This window comes from Schistocerca cancellata, chromosome 3 (genome assembly GCF_023864275.1).
Source record: "Schistocerca cancellata isolate TAMUIC-IGC-003103 chromosome 3, iqSchCanc2.1, whole genome shotgun sequence".
Taxonomy (NCBI): domain Eukaryota; kingdom Metazoa; phylum Arthropoda; class Insecta; order Orthoptera; family Acrididae; genus Schistocerca; species Schistocerca cancellata.
This window is the reverse complement of record NC_064628.1, coordinates 951527062-951541151: the sequence shown is the minus strand read 5'-3', so window position 1 is coordinate 951541151 and position 14090 is coordinate 951527062. Positions and strand designations below refer to the sequence as shown.

The 14090-nt window shown below is 44.2% G+C and overlaps 1 protein-coding gene across 1 annotated transcript in view; it reads left to right on the top strand.

Moving 5' to 3' along the window:
- LOC126176014 (F-actin-uncapping protein LRRC16A) overlaps nt 1–14090 on the top strand; it is a 573185-nt gene that overhangs the window by 544129 nt on the left and 14966 nt on the right. The window contains exon 34 of the mRNA XM_049923133.1: nt 3634–3740. Within this exon, the coding sequence (XP_049779090.1) occupies nt 3634–3740 (107 nt within the window). The remainder of the gene's footprint in view (nt 1–3633; nt 3741–14090) is intronic.

Genomic DNA, 14090 nt, shown 5'->3' with positions numbered 1-14090 from the left:
ATTATCAAATTTTTTGTTCATAGCTCCTTCTAGATGCGACACTTTCTGATTTATAACCCGAAAACTGTCCGTGACCGTCTGATTCATGTTTTGCAATTGATCTTCATTAGCTTGTAAGTGGGCCACAACAGTTTGATTTAAAGCTAAGGATTATTCCATCATTTGTAACTGTGATTTAATGTCCGACGTCTCACGTTCTGATGAATTAAGACTTTGATCCGCTTCTTTGACTGACTCATCTTCCGTTTTAATCGGCATGTCTACGACCCCAAAGACTAACAAATTTTCACAATCCTGCTCGGATTCAGCACCACTTTCCTCTTTCACAATGGTCATTTTCGTGAAGTTTCACACACACAATAATAAAAGGAATAAACAGCACTAAACAAATGTACTTATCTTTTCAGTCTGGGTCCTCACTCGTGTGGTCAGTCCACTTCACTGTTTCGTTTCGTTTCCCTTGACATCCATGTATAGCACTTCTTTGTACCACGTGGTCATTAGACTTCTGCAAAACAGATTTCGTCAATCCAGTACATATAAATGTCTTAATCCCGGCAAAGAGCCCCCAGTTGTCACGAACCCTCTCTACTGTGCAAGAAAAGTTATCTCCATAAGGACACCGTTACGGTGTGGCTAATGGCTGTATAGTACTTTAGTAGAGCTGGCCATGATGTCTTCTTTGTTGATGCTGCCGAGTCTGCGTTGTCCATGTGGCTTCTCGTTGTCTAGGCGATGATTCCTTTGCTGCTCGGGGTCCAAGAAAAGGTGTGGGTTTTTTAATTATCACTGGACTATTGAAATCATGACGCAATATCCCACGGTTTCTTTGTATCAAAAACACACTTTTATTGTCAAAACTAGATACACAACTACATTAAACCGCGGCCAACACTCAAGTGGCCAAAAACCCGTTGTAGTCCAAAGATCACAGTCATAAGCTACAAAAAACATACAATTCCAATATCGATTATTGATCGCAACACCTAACTTAGTATTGTATTAAGCAAAAGCTTTTTTAACATGACTTTAGTGTATAATATAACAAAATGATGTCTATTTGTCAATTCCATTACAAGTTCCACTCCTCCATTTGTAATGATGTGGACATTAGTGAGGTGTGGAGCTTTAAGGTTTCCTTGTCCACTTATACCTGCCATCGTTCACTGAATGTATCCAGTATTATGACAGGTTACATTTTTGGTTAACAGTTATAGTTGCTTTATTGGTTGTGATTGCTTCATTTGTGTCCTTGCTGTGCTATTTGTTAACATACATTCTGTGAATCTTGTCTGTTTCCTGTTAATATAACTACTTCCTTTGTTGTCATTTGCTACATTCTCATGACAGATGGGCCATAAAGTCACTTTTTTCATACTTTTCTCCCGCAGCATCAGAAAAAAAACTTCATCCTGAAATGTCTTTAAAACAATATTCAATTAGGTTACTATCTCAGAAACTGAACATGTATTAAAAAGTATAAATTAAAGCAGGTTATCTAGTCACTATCAGTTCCTTTGTAACTGAGGAGATTAATATAGAATACAGTTGGTTGAAATTAAATGACAATTTTAAGAAAACTTAAAGGATGTACCCTCAGAGATCAAATACAAAACGGTATTATAAGAGAACAACTTAACATATACTATATAAATGAAAAGTAGAGAAAGAATCAAACAATGGAAAATTGAGGCTGGAATGTAACAATATTATGAAAAGGAAAGTTGCCACTCACCCTATAATGGAGATGCTGAGTCACAGACAGGCACAACAAAAGGACTGTCACAAATAACCTTTCAGCCAAACAGGTCTTCTTCTAAACTAGATGACACACACACACACACACACACACACACACACACACACACACACACACACACGTAAGGATTTTTTTAGCAAAAAGCTTATTTGCAATAGTCATTTTGTTGTGCCTATCTCTGGCTCAGCATTTCTGCTATATGGTGAATGGCAACTTTCCTTTTCATACTAAAAGTAGAGCAAGGATATGTAATATGGAGACAACAGATCAGCAGAATGAGGGAAGAACAGATTAGTTAAACAATTAATCAGTTTTTTTTCCATCGTTCCTTCATTGCTTGAAAATTGATAGAAGTATGTTCCATCTTTGCAACCAAATGAAAGACAGTTTGTTCTTTGCTGTACACATTTTGCTTCTTTTATGTGTGAAACATCTTCAGTGGTGATTTTCAAAGTTGCCAGTCCATGTGTGTGGTTGTGGAAATGTGTTTGCTCAGTCCCCATACTCGAGATGGCCAATTTCTGATGGTTTTTGTTGTAAATTTATTACAATACTTTACTGGCACTTTTCTTTGTGTTTTGAATGTAAATGTGTTCAACCACAAGGAAATGTGCGAATGAAATGTTGTAATAAATGTGGGTGAAAAACGCCAGAAATTGGCCTCTGAAATTTGGGGACCGAGTAAACACACCAGCAGGACCACACATGTGGACTTTCAACATTGAAAGTCACCACTGAAGATGTTTCATAAATAAAAGAAGTGAAATGCATATGGCGAAAGGCAAACTGCCCTTCATTTAGTTGCAATGACAGAACATACTTCCATGGAGTAATCGTTCATATAACTTATGGGCATGCAGCTGGGTGATGTTTGCATCAACTGCTGATGTTCCAACAGGTGAACACGCTGTCATTTTTGAGGTGGAGTGAGAGACTGCTGTCCATAAGAACCATGTATAGAGCATAAATGTGACGCACACTTACAATAACTGAGCAAATCTGCTATTGCAGGTCTCTGCGTAGGTACTGTCATTCTGTGGAATATGACAACACTTTCAGCAGTTGCTATAGTGTTATCAAGGAAGCAGCTGTGATTAAAGTAGCAAGTGACCTTATAAATAGAGACAGAGATTTTTTGCTTAAGTTCTTCCTGGAATCCTGCTCTGTCTCTCCCTGGCCAAATTACAGAATGACAAAATTAATGCTACATGCTTATCCGTTGTTAATTAATATTCACTTTCGATAAACATATCCTGTATTATGGTTCTTGGTGGGTGTAGCCTCACATTCTGAGGTTTTAAATTTCTTTGCAGAGCACTCTTTCATTGCAGGTGTACACCTGTGAAATATATGTGCTTGAAAGATGTCACCTGTCTGCATTCACGTAAGTTGTGTGAGCATTTTGTATGCCATGAGAAACTTGAGTTTCAAGTAGTGAATTATAAACCAATAGGAAAAAGACTTGCCATATGACTGAGGAACAGATAGTTTCAGTGGAGACACAACAGGCTGTAAGCCGGCTCCATGAAGTGAAGAATAATATAGTATCAAGATGTAGCCATACCATGTCCTATCTTAAATTCACTGAGAAGAAATTTTCAGTTCCAATGTGTAAAATAATTAATTACACAGGTTCTTTTAAGTATAGTGGTACAAAGCTGAGCTTGTGTCAACAGCATTTGGTGAGTAAAAATTACCTTGCATTCAACATGTAGCATTGTCCCAGAAAATGATAGCATGAGGCAAGCGCAATGCTTATGAACTTTTTTTTTTTTAATTCTTTTCTTCTTAATTTCTTCCTATCTTGTAGTAATTGCTTACAGTATTTTTATTTATATTTGCTTTTGCTGAGCTATTGTCATTGTTGCCACTAGAAAATGTATCTGTCAGCTGCACGGCTGGCTCTGAAGCCCCTCTCCGCTCTCGCAACCTCACGCATTTGACTCGGAGAAGTGATGGACCATCCTCTACTGAAACAAAGGTAACTAATTCCTTTGCGTATGTGCTTTTTTATAATAGCTTTTGTAATATCAAAATGACAATAACTAACATGTTTAAGGCTGTATTAATTTCTTTTCTTTATAAAATGAATTTTAAGTGAGATGACGTGACTCTCATCACTTCTCCCCATTTTCTTTCTGTGAACACATTTCTAATGTTTAGGTGTTAAGGCAGATTGAGAAGAAGTGGGTTGCTGCTTGTCTTGGGGTTTCTTCTCATTCCATTTCCATGTAGACAATGAGGAGGATGACTGCTCCCTTTTCTGCTTTACATTTCATATATTGTTAATAAGCACACGGTCACCAGCTGAAAACATACTCGGATACACTGGTGGTGGTCGAGGGTAGGTAACTACTTTTTGGGTTTTAATTTAGCCGCAATTTACACAGTTGTTCAGAGCACCAGTAGCAGAGTCTGCGATCTTTACTTATACCCGTACTCTGTAAACCACTGTGAAATGGATGACAGAGGGTACTTCCCATCGAGCCACACATCAGAGTTTCTTCGCATTCCATTCCCAAACAGACCGTGAGAAGAATGACTGCTTAAATACCTCTCTGTGACCTGTATTTATTCTAAGCTAGTCATTTGGATCTCTGCAAAAGTGACATGTAAGGGGTTAAATATATTTTGGGGTTCCTCAATTAAAAATTTATAAGTAGACTTTTGTGCCAGTGGCCTTGCCACAATGGTAACACTGTTTTCCGTCAGATCGCTGAAGTTAACCACTGTCGGGCTCGGCTAGCACTCGGATGGATCACAGTCTGGGTCTGCTGAGTGCTGTTGGCAAGTGGGGTGCACTCGACCTTTGTGAGGCCAATTGAGGAGCTACTTGATTGAGAAGCAGGGACACCGGTCACGAAAACGGACAGTGGCCATTAGACCGATGTGCCGACCATGTGCCCCTCCAGATCTGCATTCAGTGATGCCTAAAGGCTGACGATGACATGGCAGCTGGTTGGGATCATTGGGCCTTCATGGTCTGTTCGGACGTTTATATATATATATATATATATATAATAGAGGGAAACATTCCACGTGGGAAAAATATATCTAAAAAGAAAGATGATGAGACTTACCAAACAAAAGCGCTGGCAGGTCGATAGACACACAAACAAACACAAACATACACACAAAATTCTAGCTTTCGCAACCAACGGTTGCCTCGTCAGGAAAGAGGGAAGGAGAGGGAAAGACAAAAGGATTTGGGTTTTAAGGGAGAGGGTAAGGAGTCATTCCAATCCCGGGAGCGGAAAGACTTACCTTAGGGGGAAAAAAGGACAGGTATACACTCGCGCGCACACACACACACACACACACACACATCCATCCGCATATACACAGACACAAGCAGACATTTGTAAAGGCAAAGAGTTTGGGCAGAGATGTCAGTTGGGGCGGAAGTACAGAGGCAAAGATGATGTTGAATGACAGGTGAGGTATGAGCGGCGGCAAATTGAAATTAGAAATTAGCGGAGATTGAGGCCTGGCGGATAGCGAGAAGAGCAAGTTCCTATCTCCGGAGTTCTGACAGGTTGCAGATAACCTGGACGGTGTAACACTGTGCCAAGATGTGTTGGCCGTGCACCAAGGCATGTTTAGCCACAGGGTGATCCTCATTACCAACAAACACTGTCTGCCTGTGTCCATTCATGCGAATGGACAGTTTGTTGCTGGTCATTCCCACATAGAACGCTTCACAGTGTAGGCAGGTCAGTTGGTAAATCACGTGGGTGCTTTCACACGTGGTTCTGCCTTTGATCGTGTACACCTTCCGAGTTACAGGACTGGAATAAGTGGTGGTGGGAGGGTGCATGGGACAGGTTTTACACCGGGGGCGGTTACAGGGGTAGGAGCCAGAGGGTAGGGAAGGTGGTTTGGGGATTTCATAGGGATGAACTAAGAGGTTACGAAGGTTAGGTGGACGGCGGAAAGACACTCTTGGTTGAGTGGGGAGGATTTCATGAAGGATGGATCTCATTTCAGGGCAGGATTTGAGGAAGTCGTATCCCTGCTGGAGAGCCACATTCAGAATCCGATCCAGTCCCGGAAAGTATCCTGTCACAAGTGGGGCACTTTTGGGGTTCTTCTGTGGAAGGTTCCGGGTTTGAGGAGATGAGGAAGTGGCTCTGGTTATTTGCTTCTGTACCAGGTCGGGAGGGTAGTTACGGGATGCAAAAGCTGTTTTCAGGTTGTTGGTGTAATGGTTCAAGGATTCCGGACTGGAGCAGATTAGTTTGCCACGAAGACCTAGGCTGTAGGGAAGGGACCGTTTGATGTGGAATGGGTGGCAGCTATCATAATGGAGGTACTGTTGCTTGTTGGTGGGTTTGATGTGGACGGACATGTGAAGCTGGCAATTGGACAGGTGGAGGTCAACGTCAAGGAAAGTGGCATGGGATTTAGAGTAAGACCAGGTGAATCTGATGGAACCAAAGGATTTGAGGTTGGAGAGGAAATTCTGGAGTTCTTCTTCACTGTGAGTCCAGATCATGAAAATGTCATCAATAAATCTGTACCAAACTTTGGGTTGGCAGGCCTGGGTAACCAAGAAGGCTTCCTCTAAGTGACCCATGAATAGGTTGGCGTACGAGGGGGCCATCCTGGTATCCATGGCTGTTCCCTTTAATTGTTGGTATGTCTGGCCTTCGAAAGTGAAGAAGTTGTGGGTCAGGATGAAGCTGGCTAAGGTAATGAGGAAAGAGGTTTTAGGTAGGGCGGCAGGTGATCGGCGTGAAAGGAAGTGCTCCATCGCAGCGAGGCCCTGGACATGCGGAATATTTGTGTATAAGGAAGTGGCATCAATGGTTACAAGGATGGTTTCCGGGGGTAACAGACTGGGTAGGGATTCCAGGTGTTCGAGAAAGTGGTTGGTGTCTTTGATGAAGGATGGGAGACTGCATGTAATGGGTTGAAGGTGTTGATCTACGTAGGCAGAGATGCGTTCTGTGGGGGCTTGGTAACCAGCTACAATGGGACGGCCGGGATGATTGGGTTTGTGAATTTTGGGAAGAAGGTAGGGGTGCGGGGTGTTGGTGGGGTCAGGAGGTTGATGGAGTCAGGTGAAAGGTTTTGTAGGGGGCCTAAGGTTCTGAGGATTCCTTGAAGCTCCGCCTGGACATCAGGAATTGGTTTACCTTGGCAAACTTTGTAAGTAGTGTTGTCTGAAAGCTGACGCAGTCCCTCAGCCACATACTCCCGACGATCAAGTACCACAGTCGTGGAACCCTTGTCCGCCGGAAGAATGACGATGGATTGGTCAGCCTTCAGATCACGGATAGCCTGGGCTTCAGCAGTGGTGATGTTGGGAGTAGGATTAAGGTTTTTTAAGAAGGATTGAGAGGCAAGGCTGGAAGTCAGAAATTCCTGGAAGGTTAGGAGAGGGTGATTTTGAGGAAGAGGAGGTGGGCCCCGCTGTGACGGAGGATGGAACTGTTCCAGGCATGGTTCAATTTGGATAGTGTCTTGGGGAGTTGGATCATTAGGAGTAGGATTAGGATCATTTTTCTTCGTGGCAAAGTGATATTTCCAGCAGAGAGTACGGGTGTAGGACAGTAAATCTTTGACGAGGGCTGTTTGGTTAAATCTGGGAGTGGGGCTGAAGGTGAGGCCTTTGGATAGGACAGAAGTTTCGGATTGGGAGAGAGGTTTGGAGGAAAGGTTAACTACTGAATTGGGGTGTTGTGGTTCCAGATTGTGTTGATTGGAATTTTGAGGTTTTGGAGGGAGTGGAGCTGGAAGTGGGAGATTGAGTAGATGGGAGAGACTGGGTTTGTGTGCAATGAGATGAGGTTGAGGTTTGCTGGAAACGTTGTGAAGGGTGAGTGAGTTGCCTTTCCGGAGGTGGGAAACCAGGAGATTGGATAGTTTTTTAAGGTGGAGGGTGGCATGCTGTTCTAATTTGCGGTTGGCCTGTAGGATGATGCTCTGAACAACCGGTGTGGATGTGGGAGAGGAAAGATTCAGGACTTTTATTAAGGATAGGAGTTGATGGGTGTGTTGATTGGCTGAGTGGATGTGTAGGTGAAGGATTAGGTGGGTGAGGGCAATGGATTGTTCGGTTTGGAACTGGTATAGGGACTGATGGAAAGAAGGGTTGTAGCCAGAGATGGGAACTTTAAGTGTGAGGCCTTTGGGGGTGATGCCAAATGTCAGACAAGCCTGAGAAAATTAAATATGGGAGTGTAATCTGGCTAGAGCGAAGGCATGTTTGCGGAGGGAATGTAAATAAAACTTAATGGGGTCGTTGTGGAGGTGTTGTGAGGGTGACATGGTACTAGAAGGTGGAAAGTGGAACACGAGGCTGAAATGAAAATGAAAATAAATATAAAAATATATGAGGAGAGATAAAGGTAAAACTAGAAAGCAAATGGAGATCTGGTGTGAAAAAAGGTGAAAAAGGGTTGGTTAGAGCTGGGCTATGTTGATCCTGTGGTGAACTTGTGTAGGTAGATAATGATGTGCATAAAGGTTAGGTGGTTGTGTTGCCGCCAAAACACGTTAAAGGGTGGAGAAACACGGGATAATTTCGAAAAAACTACGTGAAGATGTATTAACAGGAGTGGTTTGGTGGTGGCAGATTATGGAAATGAAGCTAACAATTGTCTGATGAAGAAATAATGACGTTAAAACCTGTGGGAAGCAGCTAAAAAGATCGGTGATGTGAGAAAAACAGAAATGGAAATAAAGCAAAAGTTATTAAAACTCGCCGAAAAGGTTGTTTAATAGCTGAAAGGAACTGTTTGTGAACTGGAAATGGTGGATTTTATAGCAGCAAAGCGGAAAAAAAATTTTTTGGTTATGGTTTGGAAGTGGGTTACGTATTATTACGTATTATTGAGTATGTATCGGCAGGATAAAATTGTATACTGGAATACGGATAAAAAGGAGAAGGTGAATAGAAAGTGAAACTGCTGGTAAACACAGAAGGAGGAAATAAGATGACAGAAAAGACTACGAAATGTAACAGTGACAATAACAATAACGATAACAATAACAAACGTGATTGTTGGGTTCAAATTAATGATATGAATATAATAGAGGGAAACATTCCACGTGGGAAAAATATATCTAAAAAGAAAGATGATGAGACTTACCAAACAAAAGCACTGGCAGGTCGATAGACACACAAACAAACACAAACATTCACACAAAATTCTAGCTTTCGCAACCAACGGTTGCCTCGTCAGGAAAGAGGGAAAGACAAAAGGATTTGGGTTTTAAGGGAGAGGGTAAGGAGTCATTCCAATCCCGGGAGCGGAAAGACTTACCTTAGGGGGGAAAAAGGACAGGTATACACTCGCGCGCACACACACACATATCCATCCGCATATACACAGACACAAGCAGACATTTGTAACAAATGTCTGCTTGTGTCTGTGTATATGCGGATGGTTATGTGTGTGTGTGCGCGTGTGTATACCTGTCCTTTTTGTAACAAATGTCCGCTTGTGTCTGTGTATATGCGGATGGATATGTGTGTGTGTGTGCGCGCGAGTGTATACCTGTCCTTTTTTCCCGCTAAGGTAAGTCTTTCCGCTCCCGGGATTGGAATGACTCCTTACCCTCTCCCTTAAAACCCATATCCTTTTGTCTTTCCTTCTCCTTCCCTCTTTCCTGACGAGGCAACCGTTGGTTGCGAAAGCTAGAATTTTGTGTGTATGTTTGTGTTTGTTTGTGTGTCTATCGACCTGCCAGCGCTTTTGTTTGGTAAGTCTCATCATCTTTCTTTATATATATGTGTGTATATATATATATATATATATATATAATAGAGGGAAACATTCCACGTGGGAAAAATATATTTAAAAAGAAAGATGATGAGACTTACCCAACAAAAGCGCTGGCAGGTCGATAGACACACAAACATACACACAAAACTCTAGCTTTCGCAACCAACGGTTGCCTCGTCAGGAAAGAGGGAAGGAAAAGGAAAGACAAAAGGATTGGGTTTTAAGGGAGAGGGTAAGGAGTCATTCCAATCCCGGGAGCGGAAAGACTTACCTTAGGGGGAAAAAAGGACAGGTTTACACTCGCACACACACACATATCCATCCACACATACACAGACACAAGCAGACATTTGTAAAGGCAAAGAGTTTGGCTTTTTTAGACGGAAGTACAGAGGCAAAGATGATGTTGAAAGACAGGTGAGGTATGAGCGGCGGCAGATTGAAATTAGCGGAGATTGAGGCCTGGCGGATAGCGAGAAGAGAGGATATGCTAAAGGGCAAGTTCCCATCTCCGGAGTTCTGACAGGTTGGTGTTAGTGGGAAGTATCCAGATAACCCGGACGGTGTAACACTGTGCCAAGATGTGCTGGCCGTGCACCAAGGCATGTTTAGCCACAGGGTGATCCTCATTACCAACAAACACTGTCTGCCTGTGTCCATTCATGCGAATGGACAGTTTGTTGCTGGTCATTCCCACATAGAACGCTTCACAGTGTAGGCAGGTCAGTTGGTAAATCACGTGGGTGCTTTCACACGTGGCTCTGCCTTTGATCGTGTACACCTTCCGGGTTACAGGACTGGAATAGGTGGTGGTGGGAGGGTGCATGGGACAGGTTTTACACCGGGGGCGGTTACAGGGGTAGGAGCCAGAGGGTAGGGAAGGTGGTTTGGGGATTTCATAGGGATGAACCTACACAAGTTCACCACAGGATCAACATAGCCCAGCTCTAACCAACCCTTTTTCGCCTTTTTTCACACCAGATCTCCTTTGCTTTCTAGTTTTACCTTTATCTCTCCCCACATATTTTTATATTTATTTTCATTTTCATTTCAGCCTCGTGTTCCACTTTCCACCTTCCAGTACCATGTCACCCTCACAACACCTCCACAACGACCCCATTAAGTTTTATTTACATTCCCTCCGCAAACATGCCTTCGCCCTAGCCAGATTACACTCCCATATTTTATTTTCTCAGGCTTGTCTGACATTTGGCATCACCCCCAAAGGCCTCACACTTAAAGTTCCCATCTCTGGCTGCAACCCTTCTTTCCATCAGTCCCTATACCAGTTCCAAACTGAACAATCCATTGCCCTCACCCACCAATCCTTCACCTACACATCCAGTCAGCCAATCAACACACCCATCAACTCCTATCCCTAATAAAAGTCCTCAATCTTTCCTCTCCCACATCCACACCAGTTGTTCAGAGCATCCTCCTACAGGCCAACCGCAAATTAGAACAGCATGCCACCCTCCACCTTAAAAAACTATCCAATCTCCTGGTTTCCCACCTCCGGAAAGGCAACTCACTCACCCTTCACAACCTCTCCAGCAAACCTCAACCTCCTCTCATTGCACACAAACCCAGTCTCTCCCATCTACTCAATCTCCCACTTCCAGCTCCACTCCCTCCAAAACCTCAAAACTCCAATCAACACAATCTGGAACCACAACACCCCAATTCAGTAGTTAACCTCTCCTCCAAACCTCTCTCCCAATCCGAAACCTCTGTCCTATCCAAAGGCCTCACCTTCAGCCCCACTCCCAGATTTAACCAAACAGCCCTTGTCAAAGATTTACTGTCCTACAGCCGTACTCTCTGCTGGAAATATCACTTTGCCACGAAGAAAAATGATCCTAATCCTACTCCTAATGATCCAACTCCCCAAGATACTATCCAAATTGAACCATGTCTGGAACAGTTCCGTCCTCCGTCACAGCGGGACCCACCTCCTCTTCCTCAAAATCACCCTCTCCTAACCTTCCAGGAATTTCTGACTTCCAGCCTTGCCTCTCAATCCTTCTTAAAAAACCTTAATCCTACTCCCAACATCACCACTGCTGAAGCCCAGGCTATCCGTGATCTGAAGGCTGACCAATCCATCGTCATTCTTCCGGCGGACAAGGGTTCCACGACTGTGGTACTTGATCGTCGGGAGTATGTGGCTGAGGGACTGCGTCAGCTTTCAGACAACACTACTTACAAAGTTTGCCATGGTAATCCCATTCCTGATGTCCAGGCGGAGCTTCAAGGAATCCTCAGAACCTTAGGCCCCCTACAAAACCTTTCACCTGACTCCATCAACCTCCTGACCCCACCAACACCCCGCACCCCTACCTTCTACCTTCTTCCCAAAATTCACAAACCCAATCATCCCGGCCGTCCCATTGTAGCTGGTTACCAAGCCCCCACAGAACGCATCTCTGCCTACGTAGATCAACACCTTCAACCCATTACATGCAGTCTCCCATCCTTCATCAAAGACACCAACCACTTTCTCGAACGCCTGGAATCCCTACCCAGTCTGTTACCCCCGGAAACCATCCTTGTAACCATTGATGCCACTTCCTTATACACAAATATTCCGCATGTCCAGGGCCTCGCTGCGATGGAGCACTTCCTTTCACGCCGATCACCTGCCGCCCTACCTAAAACCTCTTTCCTCATTACCTTAGCCAGCTTCATCCTGACCCACAACTTCTCACTTTTGAAGGCCAGACATACCAACAATTAAAGGGAACAGCCATGGGTACCAGGATGGCCCCCTCGTACGCCAACCTATTCATGGGTCACTTAGAGGAAGCCTTCTTGGTTACCCAGGCCTGCCAACCCAAAGTTTGGTACAGATTTATTGATGACATTTTCGTGATCTGGACTCACAGTGAAGAAGAACTCCAGAATTTCCTCTCCAACCTCAACTCCTTTGGTTCCATCAGATTCACCTGGTCCTACTCTAAATCCCATGCCACTTTCCTTGACGTTGACCTCCACCTGTCCAATGGCCAGCTTCACACGTCCGTCCACATCAAACCCACCAACAAGCAACAGTACCTCCATTATGACAGCTGCCACCCATTCCACATCAAACGGTCCCTTCCCTACAGCCTAGGTCTTCGTGGCAAACGAATCTGCTCCAGTCCGGAATCCTTGAACCATTACACCAACAACCTGAAAACAGCTTTTGCATCCCGTAACTACCCTCCCGACCTGGTACAGAAGCAAATAACCAGAGCCACTTCCTCATCTCCTCAAACCCGGAACCTTCCACAGAAGAACCCCAAAAGTGCCCCACTTGTGACAGGATACTTTCCGGGACTGGATCAGATTCTGAATGTGGCTCTCCAGCAGGGATACGACTTCCTCAAATCCTGCCCTGAAATGAGATCCATCCTTCATGAAATCCTCCCCACTCCACCAAGAGTGTCTTTCCGCCGTCCACCTAACCTTCGTAACCTCTAGTTCATCCCTATGAAATCCCCAAACCACCTTCCCTACCCTCTGGCTCCTACCCCTGTAACCGCCCCCGGTGTAAAACCTGTCCCATGCACCCTCCCACCACCACCTATTCCAGTCCTGTAACCCGGAAGGTGTACACGATCAAAGGCAGAGCCACGTGTGAAAGCACCCACGTGATTTACCAACTGACCTGCCTACACTGTGAAGCGTTCTATGTGGGAATGACCAGCAACAAACTGTCCATTCGCATGAATGGACACAGGCAGACAGTGTTTGTTGGTAATGAGGATCACCCTGTGGCTAAACATGCCTTGGTGCACGGCCAGCACATCTTGGCACAGTGTTACACCGTCCGGGTTATCTGGATACTTCCCACTAACACCAACCTGTCAGAACTCCGGAGATGGGAACTTGCCCTTCAGCATATCCTCTCTTCTCGCTATCCGCCAGGCCTCAATCTCCGCTAATTTCAATCTGCCGCCGCTCATACCTCACCTGTCTTTCAACATCATCTTTGCCTCTGTACTTCCGTCTAAAAAAGCCAAACTCTTTGCCTTTACAAATGTCTGCTTGTGTCTGTGTATGTGTGGATGGATATGTGTGTGTGTGCGAGTGTAAACCTGTCCTTTTTTCCCCCTAAGGTAAGTCTTTCCGCTCCCGGGATTGGAATGACTCCTTACCCTCTCCCTTAAAACCCAATCCTTTTGTCTTTCCTTTTCCTTCCCTCTTTCCTGACGAGGCAACCGTTGGTTGCGAAAGCTAGAGTTTTGTGTGTATGTTTGTGTTTGTTTGTGTGTCTATCGACCTGCCAGCGCTTTTGTTGGGCAAGTCTCATCATCTTTCTTTTTATATATATATATATATATATATATATATATATATATATACAAACGGGGCTTGAAGGCCCAAGGGTGTGTGTGTGTGTGTGTGTGTGTGTGTGTTACAGTTTCCTGTGAATCAAACAAATCTATGAGCATTTGTGCAACTGTTTCTTTTTATTTGTTGAGTAGATCTGTTGGGTCTAGTTGGTGTCATCCACACATTTGTTCCTTATTCTAAGGTGGGGCAGACTGCTACGGTCGCAGGTTCGAATCCTGCCTCGGGCATGGATGTGTGTGATGTCCTTAGGTTAGTTAGGT